Source organism: Chiloscyllium plagiosum, unplaced genomic scaffold (genome assembly GCF_037043375.1).
Source record: "Chiloscyllium plagiosum isolate Xiang-an unplaced genomic scaffold, Cpla_swu_hap1 HiC_scaffold_23, whole genome shotgun sequence".
Taxonomy (NCBI): Eukaryota; Metazoa; Chordata; class Chondrichthyes; order Orectolobiformes; family Hemiscylliidae; genus Chiloscyllium; species Chiloscyllium plagiosum.
The window spans coordinates 41,406,860-41,430,582 of record NW_028270161.1 but is presented as its reverse complement, the minus strand read 5'-3'; the positions used below and the strand labels follow the sequence as shown (position 1 = coordinate 41,430,582).

Here is a 23,723-nt window from a genome sequence, read left to right as displayed (position 1 = left end):
TTCTAGCTTGTGAGTTATTTTCTATGATCCAACTGAAGCACTTTGAAATGACAGCCAAGTGACTGAATGATTGAGCACAAGTCACCTCCGTCCATCATTTATAATTTAAACATTTCAGCTAATGAAGTTGAAATTTAGGTGACTTTTTTTTTCAGAAGATGTTGAGTTATGGTGCACTCTGCAAAATCCTTGGTATATTGTGAATATGGCAGAAAATGGCAGAGATACTTGAGCTATTGATAAGAAGCCAAACAAGGTAAGCAGAGGAGATATCTTGACTTTGCCATGGGAGATTAGAGGCAAAATAATTCAGAATTTTAACTGAGGAAAACTACCATGTCTATGCTATCTATGTTGTTATTTATCATTTATTATCTTTCTGAAAACCAACACACTTAATAAAGGTGGTATCCCTCTATCCTGTCTCTTCTACCTTCAACTCCAACATTATGATCATGATCTTTTTTGTCACTAGGACTGAAACTAGAAGATCAGATACTACTGCCATTTCCCTCTCAGTCACAACCTCCCCAAGCAAAACTTCCTCAAAAGCACTCTCTGCATTAGCCCTTTGCTTCTCTAGTTTCTTTACTTCCCCAATCCCCTCATGCTATCCCCAAGTTCACCTTGTCACAAGACGCCCACCATCTCCTGTTTCCTCAACCCTATTCCCACTAAACTGCTGACTAGGTAGCATCATTTCCTGCTAATATGTTAGCTGAGACAACTGACAGTTCTCTCCTTCTCCATTTTACATCTGCTATTATCACACTTACAAAGTTTAGATTGTCCCTCCTCATTCATCTTTGTCCATCTGCAGTATAGGAGAGGGTTAACCACACCAATCGTCTCCCATGCCTCTCCACTGCAGTTACTTGGGTGGGACTGCGCTTACTGTTCTGTTATTATTTATCCATTCGTAGCTAGACAATAACTTCTACTCACTCTGTTACTTATGATGTCCTCTATGGATCTATCCTTACCCACTCCTTACTTCTCATCAATATGATTCCCCCGGTGACATAATCCGAAAACATATTAGTTTTACGTGTCCAAGTCTATCTCACCAACAACCCTCTCAACTCTTCCATTGTTGCTAAATTATCACCTTCTTTGTCTAATATCCAATAGTGAATGAACGGAAATTTCCTCCAATTAAATATTGGGAAGGGCAAAGCCATTATGTTAGATCCTCCCCACAAACTCCATTCCCTGGCTAGTGACTCGATCTGTCTGTCTCATAGCTATAGATTTAATCAGATAAAACCTTAATACCAGAAATGAGTTTTCAATCATATATCCATGCCATCACAAAAAAATGCTCATTTAATTTGCCGTAACACTGCTCCTAACTGAGATCATCTAGAGCAGAAACTCCACCCAGGCTATTGTATCCTCTGGATTGACTATTACAATGCATTAGTCAGGGACCAATATTCTACCCTCCATAAACTTGAAGTAATTCAAAGCACTAACTTGCACAATGTCCCATCCATCCATTACCATAACAGTTGGTGATCTACATTGGCTCCTGGTTAAATCGATGTTTCAGTTTTAAAATTCTCATCTTTACCTTCAAATCAGTCCATGGCTTTGTTCCTTACAATTGCTGTGATCCTCTCTGGCCACATAACCCTCTAACATATACATGCTCATCTAAGTATAACCTCTTGAGAGCATCCATCAATTTTAATCACTTTACCATCTGTGCCCATGGTGCCTAGTCCATGAGCTCTGGAATTCATTCCATAAACTCTTCACACTTTTCTTCCCTCTTTTAAACCATTGTTTCAAACTGAACTCTTTGAACAAGCTTTTGGCTATTTGGTCTACACACCTCAGTAGTGAACATTATTTATCATTGGTGAGAATTGCCTTGGTTCACTCTATTTCGTCCAAGATGCAAATACAAACAAATCACAAGTAATGCTTTTCATGCCATGTATTATTAACCAAAATTTCTTTTCACAATGAGAGAGATTCTTGAAGGGCAGCAATATACAAACCTAACAAAATCAATCACAATTTTACAATTATGCTTCATATTGCATACAATGGGCTGTTTTATTCCTGTGCACTCAGAATGGCTTCATGATTTTGCTGAAGTACCCTGTGATTCCAATCATGAATGTAGAACTAATGCCAAAGGTGATACATTCTTCATTAAGTTGTGGCATGTAGGATGTATTAGATGGAGTCAAATAAAAAGCCTGGATTTTAACTGCTTACGATGCTGAGTTCGCTTCCATTGGGTGGTACTGGACTGTGTCTCATCCCATCTTGCCAGAGTCGGCATGACTAGCTCAGGATGATTGAAAATACATCATACCATACTTGCACTGGGGATTGGACAAGGGAAAAAGATCTTGGCTTACCTGTCTTGTTGATTTCTGCCCTTATACATTAATGAGTAAACATTAATCATTCTGTAATAAGATTTCTTTTGACATGAAATACAAATAAAGTTTCCACCTGCTTCACTTTTGTTTCATTAGCTTAGATTCAGGCTTGAAGGGCAGAATAGCCTACTCCTGCACTTATTGTCTATTAGACAACAGGTTCTTTCATTGTTGATAGTATGCAAATTGAAATAAAATAAGTCAAAGAATTTTGCATCTTCTACAACAAGATATTCTGAAGTATTTCACTGGCAGTTAAGCCTTTTTCCAAGAGTAGTTACTGCTATCATGTTGTACAGTTAATATGGCAGTGGGATAAAAGGCCAGATGTTAATTTTTTATAACGTTAGGTGAGAAATGCTATGTCCCAGGATGTTGGAAGAGCTTTCTTTCTCTTTGAATGATGCACTAACTATTTGATGAGATAGACAAAGAGTTGGTTTACTGCATATCAGAAAGGCAGTAAGACCAGCAGTGAAATGTCAGCCCAAACTCTCTGAGGTGGAGCACAAGTCACAATGTTCTGACTCTGAAGCAAGGCTGTTATTACTGAACCACAGTCGACCCCTAATGCTATAATATTTAATCTCTTGTTCAACTGCTTTATTGATAGTTCAATGGTATTGGATTAGAGTTGCATGAAGTATCATATGAGATCCTATTAAATAGATTAGTTGGTAGTTGGTAGAAATTGTTTGATTTCTACAAACTAGACATTGCAATCTCTCTTCCGCTTTATTGTGCATTTTAAATTGATTCTTTTTAAGTTCCACAGGCCCCTGTTGTGCCGTGTGATTTATCAATGCTTTATTTTAAGAAATTGTACTGTATATTTTAATTTGCCAAAAATGGTGAAACAGTAAATAACTATACATGTGTAGAAGAAAATACATTATATAAATGTGTTATTGTCGATTACAGGCTTTAAAGCATAAAAACAAAACATCTGTAATATTTTATACTTTCCAAACCATTATCTTACCTATGAGATCGCTGCCTTCTATTGATCCAATGGAGTAGTTGGCAGGGCTAATAGGAGGTGTAGTATTAACACTGGCATAGCCTGCAGATGAACTGACCTCTGACTGATCATACACATGACTCGGTCTATATACCTCCTGTGAGGAAATCAGTGAAGTCCGTTGTTTTGGCTGTAAACAAAAGTAAAAACAGTGTCACAAGGTCGTCAAACATTTTTATTGCATTATTTTCTTTTTCATTAACCTGCAGATAAAACTGATTTATATGTGAGGAATCCTGAACAATACAGTGCAGGACTATTATACTTGGAAGGAATTTACCATCCAATGAGAACTCTCCGTTTTATTATTTACCACAGATACCTAATAGTCAGGAGGTGAGGTGAGATACCATCTGAATTTTATCCTTAGCTGTTTCCCAGAAACCTGACAATAGACTGCTGTAGCATTCCTACTCAGCTTTTCCTCTGGTCCATAAAGCAACATCTGACATTGATTCAGTGACTGGCTACACTAATGTTGTTGAGATCAGCAACCATGTCTATCTGTAGATCCATGTGGCAATTCCCTCAACATACTGAACCATCATTGAATGTTGCATTTTTGGGCTCAGCTAGTTCAAAATAATGTAAAATGTTATTAAACGTCTATTATAAATTGGTCTCAACACCAGGGAGATGACCGTCCAGAAAGGTCAATGACTATTAAGCCCCAAGGAGATCTGCTATGGGGGAACTGGCTCAGCACACACAACGTCAAGGTGATCAGCATAAATGAGAGAAAGAAACCCTTTAAAAAAAACCTTACAAACTTCTGTACTTTAGATGATCTGTCTTGGGAAAACCCTGCAGCTGACTATCCTATGTGGTGGCAAGCAATTCAATTGGTTCAGCAATGGTTTAAGGATCATCTCGATCAAATTTGCAACATCAATGTGTCCAGTGGAAGGCTAGGGGGGGCAAAACTACAGAAGCTTCCCCAAACACCAACAATGACTACAGAAACTGTATACTCTATGGACACGCATGGATAATCTTGCATCTACCTTCTCTGCAGCTTTAACATTGTATTCCTCACCCAGTTATAGAGTCTTAAAGACGTACAGCACAGACCCTTCGGTCCAACACATCCATGCCAACCAGATATCCTAATTTAATCGAGTCCCACCTGCCAGCACCCAGCCCATATCCCTCCAAACCCTTCCTATTCATATACCCATCGAAATGCCTTTTAAATGCTGTAATTGTACCCACCTCCACCACTTCCTCTGGCAGCTCATTCCATATGCACACCACCCTCTGTGTGAAAAAGTTGCCCCTTAAGCCCCTTTTATACCTTTCCCCTCCCACCTTAAACCTATGGCCTCTAATTCTGGACTCCCGTACCACAGGGAAAAGACTTTGTCTATTTATCCTATCCGTGCCCCTCATGATTTTATAAAACTCTATAAGGTCACCCTTCAGCCTCTGATGCTCCAGTGAAAACAGTCTCAGCCTATTCAGCCTCTCCCTATAGCTCAAATCCTCCAACCCTGGCAACATCCTTGTAAATCTTTTCTGAACCCTTTCAAGTTTCGCAACATCTTTCCGATAGGAAGGAGACCAGAATTGCACACAATATTCCATAAGTAGACTAACCAACGTCCTGTACAGCCGCAACATGACCTCCAACTCAATGCTCTGACCAATAAAGGAAAGCATATCAAATGCCTTCTTTATTATTCTACCTACCTCTGACTCTACTTTCAAGGAACTATGAACCTGCACTCCAAGGTCTCTGTTCAGTAACACTCCCCAGGACCTTACCATTAATTGTATAAGTCCTGCTCTGATCTGCTTTTCCAAAATGGAACACCTCACATTTATCTAAATTAAACTCCATCTGCCACTCCTCAGCCCATTGGCTCATCTGATCAAAATCCCATTGTATTCTGAGGTAATCTTTTTTTGCTGTCAACTACACCTCCAATTTCTATCACTCTATGAACTTTGTATGGTATGATTTGCCTGTACTGCACGCAAAACAAACCTTTTCACTGATACACAAGACAATAATAAATCAAATCAAACCCAGATTATTCAGTCATGAGAGGCAGTAAGTTTACTTATGGTGGACTTTCTTGACTAACAAGAAGCCTATCACCACAATTACCTCAACCATGATTTTTGTTTTATTGTTCAGCTGGTTTGGAAATGAGCTGTTTTGTTGCAGAGCTGCATGAACATATAATAATTAAAACAATTTGTTCACTCTGGACTCAAAGCAAATTATTCTCCATCAATTTGTCAATTTGAAAAATCTTAATCCTCACTAATACCTCAAATGTTACAGCAATAATAAATATTGTGGTAACAACAGTGCCAACTGATAGGCTCATTGAAAATGTCTGAATTGAACTACGTGCAATTAACTGTCAAAGCAAAGAGCAGAACAAATCAGAGGGGGAGGCAAAAATCCTTGAACTTAGTTCAAGCACAACTGAAGCACAATTCCTTTTGGCTGGACTATTATACAACATTTAACAATTCACAAAAGACTTAAAAGCTCAGAGATGTGTTTGCAAAATTGGTTCATTTAAAGAAAGCAGTGAAAAAAAAATTAACATTATACGTTTTCTTTCAGTTTTCATTATGGCTGGCAAGAACATTATCAGAAATGCACACTGTAACTACGGCTCCTGCTGCAATCCACGTGTAATTTCCAATAGGGATTACGAAACAATGACGAACTGTTATATTGTGAACATTTGGCCATTAATTTTAACCAGCTGGACTACCGCCAGACCATAACAAGTGAGAAGCATCGCGAGCTGACAGTGACAGGTGATGGTGTCTGGAAGACTAAGAAAATAATGCCTTTAAAGGATGACTCTTTAAGTTTGACATTGTTATTGTACATGTGATGGAGCAAGGGAAATAAATGATAATCAATTTAGATGCTGTGCAAAATGATCCACTCAGCCGTGTTTGTGCTATACAAAGGACTGTTATAGCAACGGAACAGTTTTATTCTGTGGTTACCATTCATCTTTTTTATGTAATATACATGAGGGTCATTTATTTCAGTGAAACATTTTCAATTTAGTTTTCAGGCTTTTTCAAAGGGGGTTACTAGGATTTACATATCCTGAAAACATTTGCGGCCACAGTTCGCTATCATTTGGTATAGTGCTGACATCAGATTAAGGGTGGAATCCAACGTTGGACAACTTAGAAAAAAAATTGACAGAAGTGACTTTATTTTAAAAAAGGGAAGTTACATTTTAAAGATAACATGAATGAACCAAGCAAATGAAAAGGTAACATATTTTCTAAGATTTAACAATTGATTGTGACCGCAAGCTATGTGTGATGCAATAGATACTTGTGTACACAAGTAGGTCAAAGTACAAAGGACAGAGTTTTTAATGGACAAATATGTGACTCTCCCCAAAGTTGGGGAAGTTTAAGTTTGAGTTTTAAATGGACAGTTCATCTATCCATTCAAGACTGACAAAACTCCAATCCAAATGCTGAATTGTGGAATGCCATACCCTAATAATTCGGGGGATTTTGTAATAGTGTTCTTCCAAACTGACCTCAAAATGGCAGAACTTTAACAACTGAGAACATTCTTTGGATAATATTTGCAGAGAGTGAAAGGGATGGTAATACAATGAAAGTAGGGGCAAATGGTAAAATGGAACGGGAGAAGAGTGGCAGGTAGAAACAAGGCAAGGATATTATAACATTCTAGCTACATATTTTTATGTGCATGTGCTTTAATTTTCAGTAATATTTATATACAAAAGGAAAGTAGCAGCAAAACCAGCAAATGGAAAGAGAAAAGAGGCAATACTGCGAAGTGATCCTGATTGGACCACTGTGTCTGGACTTTACTGTTTTATATTACAACAGATATACTCTTAAAGACCTCAGAAAATAATTAGGGACTTTGACTTTATGCTTCCTCATGCATGCGTTTGAGCATGGGATGCAAGATCCAGTCAGTGGCTTTCTTGCCACCTACCTGCCTGCCAGACCAGTCTGAAATGTTATGGAAGGCATCAAGGGTGTCAGGTAGTTCACTAACCCATCCTTCGGCTTATTGAGGCAATTATGTGGATGATTAATGGGCAGGAATAGGCCAGTGAAGGGTCTCATTCTACTGCCTGTGGAGGTCCACAGTTGGATGGATGCCCAGCACCTTTACTTGACACCAGCCCAGACAAAAGAATGAAAGGACCCTTCTCTGCAGGCTCCCTGAGCCCACTGGTGACACTCCCCCTCCCATGGTGATCTGACTCCCTTATCCTCTTCCACCTGAGATCATACACCCCTCACTGAGATCCCAGACCCTGGACATACCTAGGCTCCTTAGATTGGCTGGCACCTCTCTAAAGCAGGATATCTTCTTGTGAATGGGGGGTAGGAATTCTACCTCTAATCAATTAACTTCCAGGATTAAATTGTCATGGAGCAGCTGTCAGAATCATTGATGTGCAGCATTTCAACTTTTTATTAAGGGGGTAGGAGCAGAGGTTTGAACCACCCTGTAAAATCCAGCCCGTATTAAGAAAACAAAAATCTCATTAACTGATCAAGAATGTGAATGAAAAGGATCTCTCTGCCCAATCAGCTACTCACGTCCTAATTACACAAACTGCATAAGAAATGGGAATGCCAATAGGTCTGCCAATCGTTCAATCCTGCGCTGCCAACCAACAAGTTTATGGTTAATCTTCTACTCTAACTTGTCCTTCTTCCCAATTCCTTTAATATCCAAGAACCTTTGATTGAGATTTTCAGCAGTGAATGCTCAATGATTCACAATCCTCTGGGTTAGGAAATGTCATATCACCTTAGTCCGAAATGGCTGAACCTTATTCTGAGACTATGACACTATTTCTGGATTCTGGTCCCAGGCGAAACAATTTTATATACTTCAATTATATCACGTCTCATTCTTCTAAATTGCATGGAATATTGACCTAGTATACTCAACCTCTTGTCAGAAGACAATCTTTCACTTCAGGCACTAATCTAGTGAACCTTCATTTCACTCTACATATCACAAAGAGTGCTTACAAATTTGTTCATGGGTTATTGGTGTTACTGGCTGGACCAGCATTTATTGCCCAACTACAGTTGTTCCTTGGGCTGACTGGCCTGCTTGGACCATTTCAAAGGACAGTTCAGAGTTGTTGTGGGTCTGGAGTCACTTATTTGGACTGGGTAAAGAAGGTGGATTTCCTTCCCTGGTCTTTATAACACTCAACAATTGTTACATGGTCGCCATTAAACTATCCATTAAAACCAAGTTTATTGTTAAATTCAAATTTTAGCACCTGACAAAGAATCAAACCCATGTCCTGACAGCATTAGCCTGGGTATCTGGAATACTAATCCAATAACGATGCCAAAATGTTATCATATTATACATCTAAACACTTAAATGTTATGAGGGCTTCTGCCTCTCCCACCCTTAAAGGCAGTGATTTCCAAAGTTCCAAAACCCTCTTGCCTAAACCTTCTGCTCCTTACCTTAAATCTATGCCCCTAGTCATTGATCCTTCCATCAAGGGGAACAGTTTCTTCCTGTTTGCGCCCCTCATAATTTTACACATCTCATGTCCCCCCTCAATCTCTTCTGCTCTAAAGAAAACAACCCCAGTCTGTCCAATCACTCTTCATAACTGAAACTCTCCAGCCTAGGCAACATCCTGGCAACATCTCCTCCGCACCCTCTTCAGTGCAATGATATCCCTCCAAAATGTGCACACAATAGTCTAGTTGTGGCTTCACCAATGTTTTATACAGTTCCAGCATAAGCTCCCTGCTCTAAAACTTCTGCCTCGACTAATAAAAGCAAGTATCCCATAGCCTTCTTAACCATTGTCTTGATACCTTAAGGGACTGGTGAACATGCGCACTAAGGTCCCCCGATCCTAAGGTTCATTAGAAATTTCCTAGCCTTGTTTGTCCTGCCCCAGTACATCTCCTCACATTTATCTGGATTGAATTCCATTTGCCACTGATCAGCACATCTGAACAGCCATTCAAAATCCTCTCGTAGTCTACGGCTATCCTTCTCACTATTTACCACTCCTAGCAACTTTTATTGCCCGCTAACTTACTGATCAACCCTCCTACATTCAAATCTAAATCATTTATCTAAACCATAAACAGCAAGGGCCCCAACACTGACCCTTGTGGGACATGACTACACACATATTTCCAGTCAGAAAAATACCCCTCATCGCCCTCTGCTTCCTGCCACTTAGCCAATTTAGATGTAATTTATCAAATTTCCTTGGATCCCATCGGCTTACTTCCATGACAACCATTGAGTTGCCTCCTTTCCTGACTAAAAATGAGCTTTCATATTTGAAAAAAAACCTGTCTTTATTTTTCTGTATTTTTAAATTGTGGACTGAAATGCCGACAGAACTATTTTTTTAAAAAACCAAAGATTGCTGAAGGATTATTGCACATTTCTGAAAGCAAAGAGCCTGCCACTCCTTGTAAGCACTGTTTCCACAGCTGCTGGAGCCAATAGTCTGTGCAAGTGGTGATTCAGCTGACAAGAGGTAGCTGACAAGAGGTGGACTGGTGACCAGTTACTGATGACATAGGTCTTCGGCCTGCCAAAAACTATATGATTGGTTCTCAGGTAGCTTATCAGCTTAGGACTATGAACAGGATTTTAGAAACTCATTAGGTCCTCCACCAGCTCAGGACTTTTCTCTGTTCTCTACAGTAAAAGCTACTTTAAGCTTGAAGAAATCAATTTTATTTTTTCAGCAGTTGCAATAAACTGTGGCTTTTAATTAATGAGTCAGAGATCTTTTATAAGTGTGATAAAGTCACCCTGTGCCTCCTGCAAACCAGTGGAAGCATCTGAAGGAAGACTGAGAAGCAGCATTCTGATCAGTGCAAAAACCATCTCAGCTGATCTTGAAGCCCAGTTAATTTACATCACCTCACACCTACTGCCCAACCCCCATTGACTTTATGTTACAAAATCCACATTCCTTCAAGATCCATTCACTCCCCATGTCCCAATTTGTTGGGCTCAGAAATTTTCTTCCATGTTTGCAGATCTTTGTCCCAATCTATTTGAGACCAATTCTTCCCTCATGAACAAGCATGGCGTCCCTCCATTCCTTTGGCATTGGATTCCTACACAATTCTCAGTTCATCATTGGCAATTCATTCACTGCTAAGTTGTTGTTTTTACCCGTACCCTTGGTCTTTCTTCCTCCTGCTTTGGTTTAAGACATCTGCTCCTTAAGTATGCCTTTGCTTGACAATCCCAGATTTCCTATTGCCTTCCTGTTCTCCACTTTCAGTATTCATTATATTCTTCTCATACTTCCTTTTCTTCCATACAAGAAATGTTTCAATGGTTATTGAACACTTGCGAATGGAAGTGGGTGACTCTCAATATTCCCACACTAAATGTGAACTAATCAAACCAATAAAATCAATAACATCCGTAAAATTACCAGCTCTGTGAGCTCCCATTTCTAGAATTTTAAGTAATGGAAAGATTAGAACAGCAGCCCCAAGTGACACCCGCATGTGTGCATAGACATAGACATAATGACAACATATCACATATTACAGTATACTACCTCCTAAATCATAAACTTCTGTGAAATAATAGGAGTCAAATGATCCAAAGTTGAGTTAAACTAATAATATAATCAACCGGATATGGCTATTCACGAAAATCAAACTTTCCACAAAGTTTCTTCCTTCTAAAAATTTCAGTGGTTGAATTTAATGCAGCTCTTAGGTGACAGTCTATACTCATCTGTTTGAATACAAAGTGCTGTTCTACTTTCGCAATAAAAGCTTGTCAAAAAGGCTGACAGTTCTGGGAAATGAAATATGTTACCACATTATGCCTAACCATTATCCTACTAACAAAGTCTTGACTCAAGAATACTTAAATACAGTGGAGAACTTCAGCTGCATAATCCCAGTTTAACATTGATGTCAATAACATGTGACTTACTGATAGCAAAGTTCTGTTTATCACTTCATACTGGCAGTCTCTACAGTACCATATTAATCCTAATTATTGCTAAACCTGAGAATAGTTTTATTCTGAGAATTTAGACTAATCTGTATTTAAAACCTTTTGGAAAGACAGTTGGTCAGATAAGATTCAAACCCAAAATGTGAGCACACTGTAACAGAGCAGGTTGCCACTGAACACATTGTTTTGTTTATAAATTGAAAGGATTTTAATTTCTGAAGAATGGAAAGGTGATAGACATTTATATCATAGTTTTAGCCTCCATTTCTGGTCTCTAGTTTCACTAAGCTGCTGCATCTGAGAAGGCTAACAGGAATATTTTTAAGGTAAGAGGAGGAATATTTTAAAAAGACGTGAGATGCAATTTTTATTTTACACAGAGAATGGTTTGTGTGTGAAATGAACGTCCAGACGAAATGGTCAATGCAGGTACAGTTACAACATTTAGAGAAGTACATGGATTAGCAATGTTTGGAGGGATATGGGCTAAGCGCAGGTAGGTGGGACTAGTTTATTTTGGGATAATGGTCGGCATGGGCTGGTGAGAATGAAGAATCTGTTTCTGTGCTGTATGACTTTGACTCTATGAACTGCTTCATACCAGAGTTGTGGTTGTAGCACTATTCTGTATTATCTACAAGGCAGCAAACAGTTTTATTGATTACTCTCTGTTTATTCCTCCTACTGCCATGTAGGCCAAATGAAGTTTAGTTCGCAGGATAGCACCACTGAGATCAAGAACTATTTGAGGTGAGGGATTCATCTAACTGTTTGAGGGCTCTATGGCACAGTGACCTGAAAGCACAATGTAATAGAGGATTTAATTGCATTAATCAATGCAGCAAAATGTTACAAATAAATACGGTAAGAGAAATTCTCTGAACAAAAATTACTCTATCTGCCAAATATCAGGGTATACCACAGAATCAAGGTTATGTGGGCGGTAGGGGATGGCGTTGCTTTTTTTTAAGGTTGTGTGGAATAACATTTTCAAATTGCTCAACATAAGAAAGGGCACCAAAGTACTACAAGGCAAGCACTCGAACATACCTCAGCAAGAGACTGGAAGAACGTGAGTATTGCTGGGAAGACAAATTGTATTGAAGCTTTTCATCTTGCACTCATCAGGGCAATTCACAAGAAACCATAGTACAAAGGGAAAACAACATTGACTGTGGGAAGACAGATTAGTTGGTAAGTGGTCTCTGATTGATCAAGGTGTTGCCATGGGGAATGCACTAGTTAGAAGATGACAGGCAGTCGTTTGGTCCAGATCAGAGTCCTAATTGCATACTGCTTATGCTATTTGGCACACAAATAGTCCTGCGCTGTAGCTTCGCCAGGTTATTGCCTGACATGCCTTACTGTACTCTTCCTTGGACCAGGGTTGATATCCTGGCTTTATGTCAATGCTAGAGCAGGGATTATGCTGGACCATAAGGTGAAAGATTGCGGTTGAATAAGTCCAGCTGCTGCTGATGGTGCACGGTAGCTTGTGCAGCCTGAATTCAAATTGCTCAATCTATTCAGAATCTGTCCCATTTAACATGGTGAGTCGCACACAACATGATGGAAGGTATCTTCAATGTGAAGCCAGGACTTTGGCTCCATAATGACTGCATCTGTGACAGACAGATTGATGAGAATGAGGTAAAGTCTTTTCCCCATTTTGATTCCCTCACCACCAGCCCAATGACAGGTCTGGCTGCAAGGTCCTTTACGGCTTGGTAAGTACTCATGCTACCAAGCCACTTTTGGTGAAGGACGTTGGAGTCAGCTACCCAGAGTACATTCTGTGCATTTGCAAGTTAACTTGGAGGAATGTTGGTTCATCATCTAAGGGATGGGTAGTAGGTGGTAATCAACAGGAGATTTTATTGTGCATTTAGCCTGATGCCATGAGACTTCATGACATCCAGAGCGAAAGCTGAGGATTATCATAATACCACCCCCAACCTCTCCCATTCAACTGCTCCCCCCATCTCCCCACCCTCACTCCCCATCCCTGCTCTGCCACCTCCAGATGATGGGATGGGACATACCCAGGGATGTTGATGGTGGGTCTGGAACATCGTCATACTCATACGCTCATACCTTACAGACAATGTCAAGCTGTTCCTTGACTAGTCTATGGGACAGTTCTTTCTGTTTTGGCCCTAGCCCCCAGCAAGGGCTTTGAAGGGTCAACAGGGTTTGTTTTACCATTATTTTTTACAGTGCCAAGATTAATACCAGATGGTTAATTCAGTTTCATTCCCTGCTTTAGGCTTGTAATGGTTGTAATACAACTGAAGGGTTTTCTGGCTCATTTTAGAGAGCAGTTAAGAGTCAACCACGTTGCTGTGAGGCTGGAGTCACCTGCAAGCCAGACCGGGTAAGGATGGCAGCTTTCCTTCCCTAAAGGATATCCATGAACCAGATAGGTTTTATAACAATCGATAATTGGTTACCACATTACCTTTAGACTAGTTCATTCCAGATTTTAATTCCATTCAAATCTCACCATATTGGTTCAAGGCTTTTCGATGTAAAATTCAATACAGGGAGAAAAGTGAGAATCTCTCATGAAACATTATCTTTGTTCAACTGGCAAAATAAGGGTCTAATTTGGCTTTGCTTAAAGCCTGGCATCCTCGGGAACCAGCTCATGTACCAATATGGTGGGATCAGCCAAGCTTCAGACCATTACTGGCTGTGTCTGTAGATAGAATGATTGTGTCATACAGCACAGAAAGAGACACTTCAGTCCAACTCATCCCAGCCAACTAACTTTCCCAAATTAAACTAGTCCTATTATTTATGTTTGGCCCATATCCCTCTAAATCTTTCCTATTCATGTACTGTCAAAACGTCTTTTAAATTTTGTAACTGTACCGCATGTACCACTTCCTCTGGCTGTTGATTCTACATACAAACCACCTTGTGTGTGAAAAGGTTGCCCCTCAGGTCCCTTTCATATATTTCTCTCACCATAAAAAAACTCTCTAGTTTTGTACTCCCCTACCCTACGGAAAAGACCTTTGCCATTCACCTTATCTATGGACCTCATGATTTACTGAACCTCTGTACAGTCACCCCTCAACCCCGAAGAAAAGTCCCAGCCGATCCAGCCTTTCGTTATAACTCAAACTCTCCAGTTCCAGCAATATACTGGTAAATCTCTTCTGAAACCTCTCCCATTTAACAATATGCTTCCTACAACAAAGCAACCAGAACTGTACAGAGTACTTCAAAAGTAGTCTCACCAATCTCCTGTACAACCTCAACATGATGTCCCAACTCCTATAGTCAATGGTCTGAGCAATAAAGCCAAGCATGCTAAATGCCTTCTTAACCCTATCTATGTGACGTATGAAAATTTCACAGGAAGAATGAAGAGAAAGGGAAGAGGTCGGTGATGCTGCAGATGTGAGAGTATGTTATCTTACTAGCAAAACATATGAAAGATAACTTGCATTTTCATTGCCTGAGAGTAAGCTGGTGTAGCAGATGGAATGCCAATTGCAGAGACCACATCCGCATGAGGCAAAGGCATCAAATAGTGGTCTGTCTGTCTGTCAATATACATCACCCACCTGTATGTGACTGCATTGAAGGTGAGTAGCGCCCATAAAGCTCTATCTACAAATAAAAAGCTCAGGCCATTTCAGAAATGAGAGATTTCAGTAACAGTTAATCCAGGAGAGGATTTGGCTGAATACAACCCTCCCACATATGTAATCATCAAGCAGGCAGGCTGGCAATGCCTTATGCACACAGTCATTTGATAATTCAGTAACCCACAGTCTCTCATTCATCCCACGCATACGCCTACAGTTAATCACCTGAGCAATCACTAACCTATAGCCATCCACCCTTTTCCTAATACCCAGCCGACTACAAATCTATCCTGTTATGCAAATCAGTAAAAAATTATTTCCTATGCAAACACATTTGTCAATTTATTGTTGCTGAGATAACAGGGCAAATATAGAATCACCAAGGAAATAACTAACTTGTCTGTGAACGAATTAAAGTTCATTCAGTAAAACACAGATTATTTTTGACCTGGGAGATGCCCAAGTTGGGTTATAAGATGCATCTAATCTGCAGTATGATTCTGTCACATGCTGATGCACTAATTACAATGCTATATAGTCAGAAGCCAAAGATTCAATCTGCCATTCGACAGTGTCATCTGTCTTGACACTTCAGAGGAGGAAAACTCTTCTGCACAAGCGAAAAAGTTGAAGAATTGCAAGTCAATCATTCTTTGGCTACTGATTGACCAATGAAGTAAAGGGGATTGGCTTAAAGTGTTATGGGAATAGTATGGGCAGACGGCATGTATTCAATCAGTTAAGCAAGTGTGATGGGCTGAATGGCCTACTCCTGTTCCTAAGTTTCTATTGGCTCTGATCAGGGCAGGAAGACAGGCAATCACATGGAAAAGCAATCTCCATGCAAGAAGTCCAATTCCAATGATTATTTAGTATTCTTAGTGGAAGGTGTGAATATCCAGAAGTTAGATTAGGACAGATCACACCTTTTCCCCTCAGTTCCCTGGCTGCCACTGAAAGATAGATAGAAAGGACTGCACTAGAATACTTCATCACTAATTTAACCAACCCACATTCAATTTGTGTCAAGTTCAAACCTGGACAGTTCTGGTGGCTCTGAATTTACTGTCCTGGCTAACCCCACCACGGTCACTTAGGTGATATAGATCAGATAAATGGTTGCTGGAACTGATTGATGTATGGGGCAGAACTAAGGGGTAGAAAGCTATATAAATAATAAAGATGATATGAATATTTATTTGAAAACAAATAAAAGAGAAGAGTAGCATGTTAGCCAGAAATTGTGTTTTAGGCATTGCAGGTACAGAGATGACTAAAATAAAAAAAACACAAAGAGAAATGAATATTGCTTAAATAAAAGGTTTAAAATGGAAGGACAGATCAGGTAATCACCCCAAATAAGCTTTCTTCATCTAAAGTCATTTAGTATAAGAAATCACTGAATGATGAATGGGCAAAAACTCAACTAGGATGCTATGTGGCAGTACCTGTTACAAATACATGGTTGTTGAGATGCTCAGGGCTGGTTCCTTAACCAGGGTTTTATGATGTACAGTAAAGGAGGATGGCAGGAGTTGTACTTTATGCTGGTGCACCAGTTACAATGATGGTAGCTTGCACCCACCAACTTGTGAAAGGGATTGCCCACCCATTATAAAACTTGCCTAATCTGTTGCACCAACATCTTCAAGAGACTCTGATCACTGTTCTTTTATCCATTTTAAATGCGCACACACACACAAAAACCAAGGTGATTTCTCTTCCCACTTACACATAAGGACAGACTGTAATTGTAACTGGTAGTAAGTGGTGAAGGTCACTTTGGCTTTCCCACCAACCTGAAGGCAGCAAGAGGAGGAGCCAGATCTCCAACAGTTATATGCATTTCACTTCCCTTGTGGGAGTAGGAGGACACCCCTTATAGCGAAACTGGATAAATCGTTGAAACAAAAGAAGGCGCAAGGTTATGCGAAGAAAGCAGGACAGTGGGATGAATTTTGATTAGCTTGAGAGAAACAGCAGCACAGAGAAGTACGGCAAATTATCTCTTCCTTTGCTGTTAAACCTTGACATAACTGTGAACAATTGTGAATAATTTGTAGCAGAAATATTTCACTTACTTAGTTTTGCTATTGGGATAATTTCTGAGGCAAAGTTATTGTTGAAGTGTGCAGCTCTAAAATGCTTCTATGTATGAAACATAAAATTAGACACAGAACAGTGTTTAACAAGCTAATCTAGGGCCTGCGAAGGCAAGGACTGTTCCTAAAAGCTTGATATAATAAGAGCAACTTTCACTCTTGGAGTTCATACACAAAATTATATACACAGCACAGGAGCGGGCTAATTGCTTCCCTGTAATCGAAATAGCACCTAATGTATTTGTTATTCTGCTTACATCCTGCAATAATGAGCTCCACAAAATTATTTCCATTTTCTCAACAAAGTGCAAACCTTCAAGGCAAATCCTAAGATCCTGGTGAGAATTTTATAGCCCACCCACTGGCATGTTTTAGGTGGAGATGTGCATGTAAAATATGCCCACCACCTGCCTGGCACTCCCAACCCATTCTCCATAGTGTGGTGGGGGGTCAGCTGCCCACTAGTTGACTTGTCCTTTAGGCCTATTGAGGCCTTAACTGTCCAAGTGGCAATTAAGGGTCTCCTTCTGCTTGTTCTGTCATAATACATGGGGCGTTAGAAGGCAGATGAGAGTGGACTTTATTACCAGCTGAGATGAGACAGTTGGAAGGTAAGGGAGGGTGAGAGTAACACCCGTCTGTGCACATCAGGGACAGAGCCTCACCATGGTGGGATATGTTGGGCCATCTATGGTCTCCAAAACCTAATTCCCTGCTCATTGATCCTTCCATCAACACAGTTCGCTCTGCAAACAATGCTGTCTTCTTTTTGTGGAGCAGCATCCATCGCTTGAGGTCTTGTGTTGCTGTGAGTGAAAGAGGTACCAAACAGTTAAGGGTGTCCTTTGCTTCCACACAGGGATGGAAAATTCTGCTCGTTAGGACCTGCCACTGTGGAGGGTGTGGCTTGAGTAATATATCTCCCAGAGAAATCCATACCCCAAAAGTAGCCAGTACCAATGACCACCATCACCAAAACCACTACACATCATTGTTCTCCCTCCCAGTTGATTTGCATGAACCTAATCAAAGGTTCTCAAACATCAGGGATCAATAGTGATTTTGTTTTTCATTGTTATTCTTCCAGTTTATACTTTAATGTGAGTAAAATTGGTCTTTCAAAGTCTGTGAACATAGAACAGTATAGCACAGAAGTGGCCCTTTGGCCCACTATGTCTGTGCCAACCAAGATGCTATTCTCAACCAATTCCATCTGTAAAAACATAGTCTGTATCCCTCTATTCCCTGCCTCTCATGTGTCTATCTAAATGCGTCTTAAACTTTGTGAATATTTCTGCTTCTACCACCTCTTGTAGCAGCATGTTCCAGGCACCTACCACCCTCTGTGTAAAAAAAAAACCTCGCTCACACATCTCCTTTAACGTTTCCCTCTCCCACCTTAAATCTACGCCTCCTGGTATTGACATTTCCACCCTGGGAAAAAAAGATTCTGACTGTCCTTCCTATAATGTGGTGGCCAGAACCACACACAGTACTCCTAATGTGCCTGATTAAAGCCTTACAGAGTTGCAATATGACTTGCCAATTTTTATACTCAATGCCCTGACCAATAAAAGTAAGGGTGCTCTATGCATTCTTTACCACTTGTGTTGCCACTTTCACCCAAAGATCCCGACAGGTGCTGGGGACTTATTTACCTTAATGTTTTTCAAGACATCCAACACGACCTTTTCCATTATATTGACATGCCCCAGAGCACAACAAACCCCTCTTGAAACTGACTATCAGCCATATCTTTCACCTTGGTAAATACCGATGCAGTACTCATTAGGACCTCAACCACTTCCTCTGGTCCTACACTTAAATTCCCTCCTTTGTCCTTGCACAGATCTCCTTTTCCTATTATCCCCCTTGGTCCTAATATGCGCTTAAATACCTTGGGGCTCCCTTTAATCCGACTTGCCAAAGACATTTCATGGCCTCATTTTGCCCTCCTAATACAAGTTCTTTTCCTTTTTAGTCTTATACAATTAATGGGAAGATCTTCGGGAGTGTTGCTGATCAAAGAGACCTTGGAGTGCAGGTTCAGTGCTCCTTGAAAGTGGAGTCACAGGTAGATAGGATAGTGAAGGCGGCATTTGGTATGCTTTCCTTTATTGGTCAGTGCATTGAGTATAGGAGTTGGGAGGTCATGTTGTGGCTGTACAGGTTAGGCCACTATTGGAATACTGTGTGCAATTCTGGTCTCCCTGCTATAGGAAGGATGTTGTGAAACTTGAAAGAGCTCAGAAAAAGCTGACAAGGATTTTGCCAGGGTTGGAGGGTTTGAGCTATAGGGAGACGCTGAATAGACTGGAGGTATTTTTCCTGGAGAGTCAGAGGCTGAGGGGTGACCTTATAGAGGATTATGAAATCATGAGGGGTGTGGATAGGGTAAATAGACAAGATCTTTTCCCTGGGGTAGGGGAGTCCAAAACTATAAGGCATAGATTTAAGGTGAGAGGGGAAAGATTTCAAAGGAACCTGAGGGACAACTTTTTCACACAGAGGGTGGTGTGTATATGGTGTGACTTGCCAGAGAAAGTGGTGGAGGCTGGTACAATTGCAACATTTAAAAGGCATCTGGATGGGTTCAAGGTTTGTGCGAAGATTTGTAGCTCAGGTGCTCGTTGTTGTGATTCTGTTCGCCGAGCTGGAAGTTTTTGTTGCAAACGTTTCGTCCCCTGGCTAGGCGACATCATCAGTGCTTGGGAGCCTCCTGCGAAGCGCTTCTTTGATGTTTCCTCCGGTGTTTATAGTGGTCTGTCCCTGCCGCTTCCGGTTGTCAGTTTCAGCTGTCCGCTGTAGTGCTTGGTATATTGGGTCCAGGTCGATGTGTTTGTTGATGGAGTTTGTGGATGAATGCCATGCCTCTAGGAATTCCCTGGCTGTTCTCTGTCTGGCTTGCCCTATGATAGTAGTGTTGTCCCAGTCGAATTCATGTTGCTTGTTGTCTGCGTGTGTGGCTACTAAGGATAGCTGGTCGTGTCATTTCGTGGCTAGTTGATGTTCATGTATGCGGATTGTTAGTTGTCTTCCTGTTTGTCCTATATAGTGTTTAGTGCAGTCCTTGCATGGGATTTTGTACACTACATTCGTCTTGCTCATGTTGGGTATTGGGTCCTTTGTTCTGGTGAGTTGTTGTCTGAGCATGGCTGTTGGTTTGTGTGCCGTTATGAGTTCTAGGGGTCTCAGTAGTCTGGCAGTCAGTTCCGAGATGCTCCTGATGTATGGTAGTGTGGCTAGTCCTTTTGGTTGTGGTATGTCCTCGTTCCGTGGTCTTTCTCTTAGGCATCTGCTGATGAAGTTGCGCGGGTATCCGTTTTTGGCGAATACCTTATATAGGTGTTCCTCTTCTTCTTTTTGCAGTCCTGGTGTACTGCAGTGTGTTGTGGCCCTTTTGAATAGTGTCCTGATGCAGCTTCGTGTTTGTGTGTGTTGGGGTGGTTACTTTCATAGTTTAGGACTTGGTCTGTGTGTGTGGCTTTCCTGTATACTCTTGTAGTGAATTCTCCGTCTGGTGTTCTCTGTACCATCACGTCCAGGAATGGGAGTTGGCTATCCTTTTCTTCTTCTCTCGTGAATCGGATTCCTGTGAGTGTGGCGTTGATGGTCCGGTGTGTTTTTTTCTATTTCCGTGTTTTTAATGATTACAAACGTGTCTTCGACATATCTGACCCAGAGTTTGGGTTGAATTTGTGGTAGGACTGTTTGTTCTGCTATGAGTCCCGAGATTGGTGATCCCATGGGTGTTCCGTTGATTTGTTCGTATATCTGGTTGTTGAATGTGAAGTGTGTTGTGAGGCACAAGTCCAGTAGTTTAAGTATGCCGTCTTTGTCGAGTATGTTGTTAAGTATGCCTCTCCCACAGACAGCTCACAGACACAGAAAGAACAATACTGGCCAAGGGGCTCAACTACAACCACAGGGACGCCAAGACAGCAGACTTCCTAGCAGCACTAGAAGACACACTCAGGAACAATGGACTGACAGAAGAGACACAACAAACAGTGAGACAAACTGTCGTACCTATGATAATAAGGAAAAGACAAACACATAACCTCAACACCAAGGAGAGGGAAGCACTGAAATCACTAAGAAATGATAAGAACATAATCATACTACCAGCAGATAAAGGCAGAATGACGGTCATGCTAGATAAATCTGATTACATCCAAAAAGCACAACAACTACTTGAAGATACCAACACCTACCAAAAGAGGGAGTTTGACCCCACCCCACAGCTCACCAATAGGATAAATAACACACTAAGGGATCTACAAAAAAACGGACAGATAACCAGAGCTGACCTACAAAGAGTGAAACCGGAAAGCAACAACACCCCCAGATTCTATGGATTACCTAAAGTACACAAACCAGACATCCCACTCAGACCCATAGTATCACTACCAGGGACATCATCATACAAACTGGCCAAAGAACTACAACAGAAACTGAAACACCTGGTCAACGGATCCAAACACTCTATACAATCAACACAGGAATTCTTGGACATCATCAGAAATATACACATAGACAAAGAAGAAACCATGATATCATTCGACGTGACGGCACTGTTCACTTCGATTGACAAAACCCTAGCCAGAGAAACAATAGCCAACCTACTGGACATGCAGAACAAAAAACAGGACGCTGAACCTATCAACAAAGACGGCATACTTAAACTACTGGACTTGTGCCTCACAACACACTTCACATTCAACAACCAGATATACGAACAAATCAACGGAACACCCATGGGATCACCAATCTCGAGACTCATAGCACAGGCAGTTATGCAAAGGTTAGAACAAACAGTCCTACCACAAATTCAACCCAAACTCTGGGTCAGATATGTCGATGACACGTTTGTAATAATTAAAAACACGGAAATAGAAAAAACACATCGGATCATCAACGCCACACTCACAGGAATCCGATTCACGAGAGAAGAAGAAAAGGATAGCCAACTCCCATTCCTAGACGTGATGGTACAGAGAACACCAGACGGAGAATTCACTACAAGAGTATACAGGAAAGCCACACACACAGACCAAGTCCTAAACTATGAAAGTAACCACCCCAACACACACAAACGAAGCTGCATCAGGACACTATTCAAAAGGGCCACAACACACTGCAGTACACCAGGACTGCAAAAAGAAGAAGAGGAACACCTATACAAGGTATTCACCAAAAACGGATACCCGCGCAACTTCATCAGCAGATGCCCAAGAGAAAGACCACGGAACGAGGACATACCACAACCAAAAGGACTAGCCAAACTACCATACATCAGGAGCATCTCGGAACTGACTGCCAAATTACTGAGACCCCTAGGACTCATAACGGTACACAAACCAACAGCCACGCTCAGACAACAAGAACGAAGGACCCGATACCCTTCAAGACGAATGTAGTGTACAAAATACCATGCAAGGACTGCACTAAACACTATATAGGACAAACAGGAAGACAGCTAACAATCCGCATACATGAACATCAATTAGCCACGAAACGACACGACCAGCTATCCTTAGTAGCCACACACGCAGACAACAAGCAACATGAATTCGACTGGGACAACACTACTATCATAGGGCAAGCCAGACAGAGAACAGCCAGGGAATTCCTAGAGGCATGGCATTCATCCACAAACTCCATCAACAAACACATCGACCTGGACCCAATATACCAAGCACTACAGCGGACAGCTGAAACTGACAACTGGAAGCGGCAGGGACAGACCACTATAAACACCGGAGGAAACATCAAAGAAGCTCTTCGCAGGAGGCTCCCAAGCACTAGCCAGGGGACGAAACGTTTGCAACAAAAACTTCCAGCTCGGCAAACAGAACCACAACATCTGGATGGGTATATGAATAGGAAGGGTTTAGAGGGATATGAGCCAAATGCTGACAAATATGACTAGGTTTATTCAGGGTAACTGGCTGCATGGACGAGTTGGACTGAAAGGTCTATTTCCGTGTTGTACATCTCTATGACTCGAGGGCATTGTTTGATTTCCATTTTCTAGATCTTACTTATGCTTCCTTTTTCTTATTAACTAAACTTTCAATATCTCTCGTCATCCAAGATTCCCGAATCTTGCCAGCCTTATCTTTCATCCTCACAGGAAAGTCCTGAATTCTGGCCAACTGGCTTTTAAAAAGCTGCCACATTCCAGATGTGGATTGACCCTTAAACAGCTGCCCCCAATCCAATTAGTCCAGGACTTGGTCAAAATGGATTTTCCATGATACAAACAGTTACATGCAGCAATGTGTTGACTATGAAATACAGCAGATGGAAATGTGTTGCTGGAGAAGCGCAGCAGGTCAGGCAGCATCTAGGGAACAGGAGAATCGACGTTTCGGGCATTAGCCCTTCTTCAGGAAGGGCTAATGCCCGAAGAAGGGCTCATTCCTGAAGAAGGGCTAATGCCCGAAACGTCGATTCTCCTGTTCCCTAGATGCTGCCTGACCTGCTGCGCTTCTCCAGCAACACATTTCCATCTCTGATCTCCAGCATCTGCAGACCTCATTTTCTCTTCTATGAAATACAGCAATTTATCTAAAATTGAGGGATAAGCAACAATTGGCAGCAACATTCACATCC

At 41.1% G+C, this 23,723-nt stretch overlaps 1 protein-coding gene across 16 annotated transcripts in view; it reads right to left on the bottom strand.

Annotated features, from left to right (window-relative positions):
* The window catches only part of anks1b (ankyrin repeat and sterile alpha motif domain containing 1B), an 818,433-nt gene that overhangs the window by 135,249 nt on the left and 659,461 nt on the right, over positions 1 to 23,723 (bottom strand). For all 16 annotated transcript variants that reach the window (XR_015761150.1, XR_015761151.1, XM_043713626.2 and 13 more), the window contains one exon: positions 3,382 to 3,550. Coding sequence is in view for 14 of the 16 variants with exons in the window: in XM_043713626.2 (XP_043569561.1) it covers positions 3,382 to 3,550 (169 nt within the window). In the remaining 2 variants the exon portion in view is untranslated. The remainder of the gene's footprint in view (positions 1 to 3,381; positions 3,551 to 23,723) is intronic.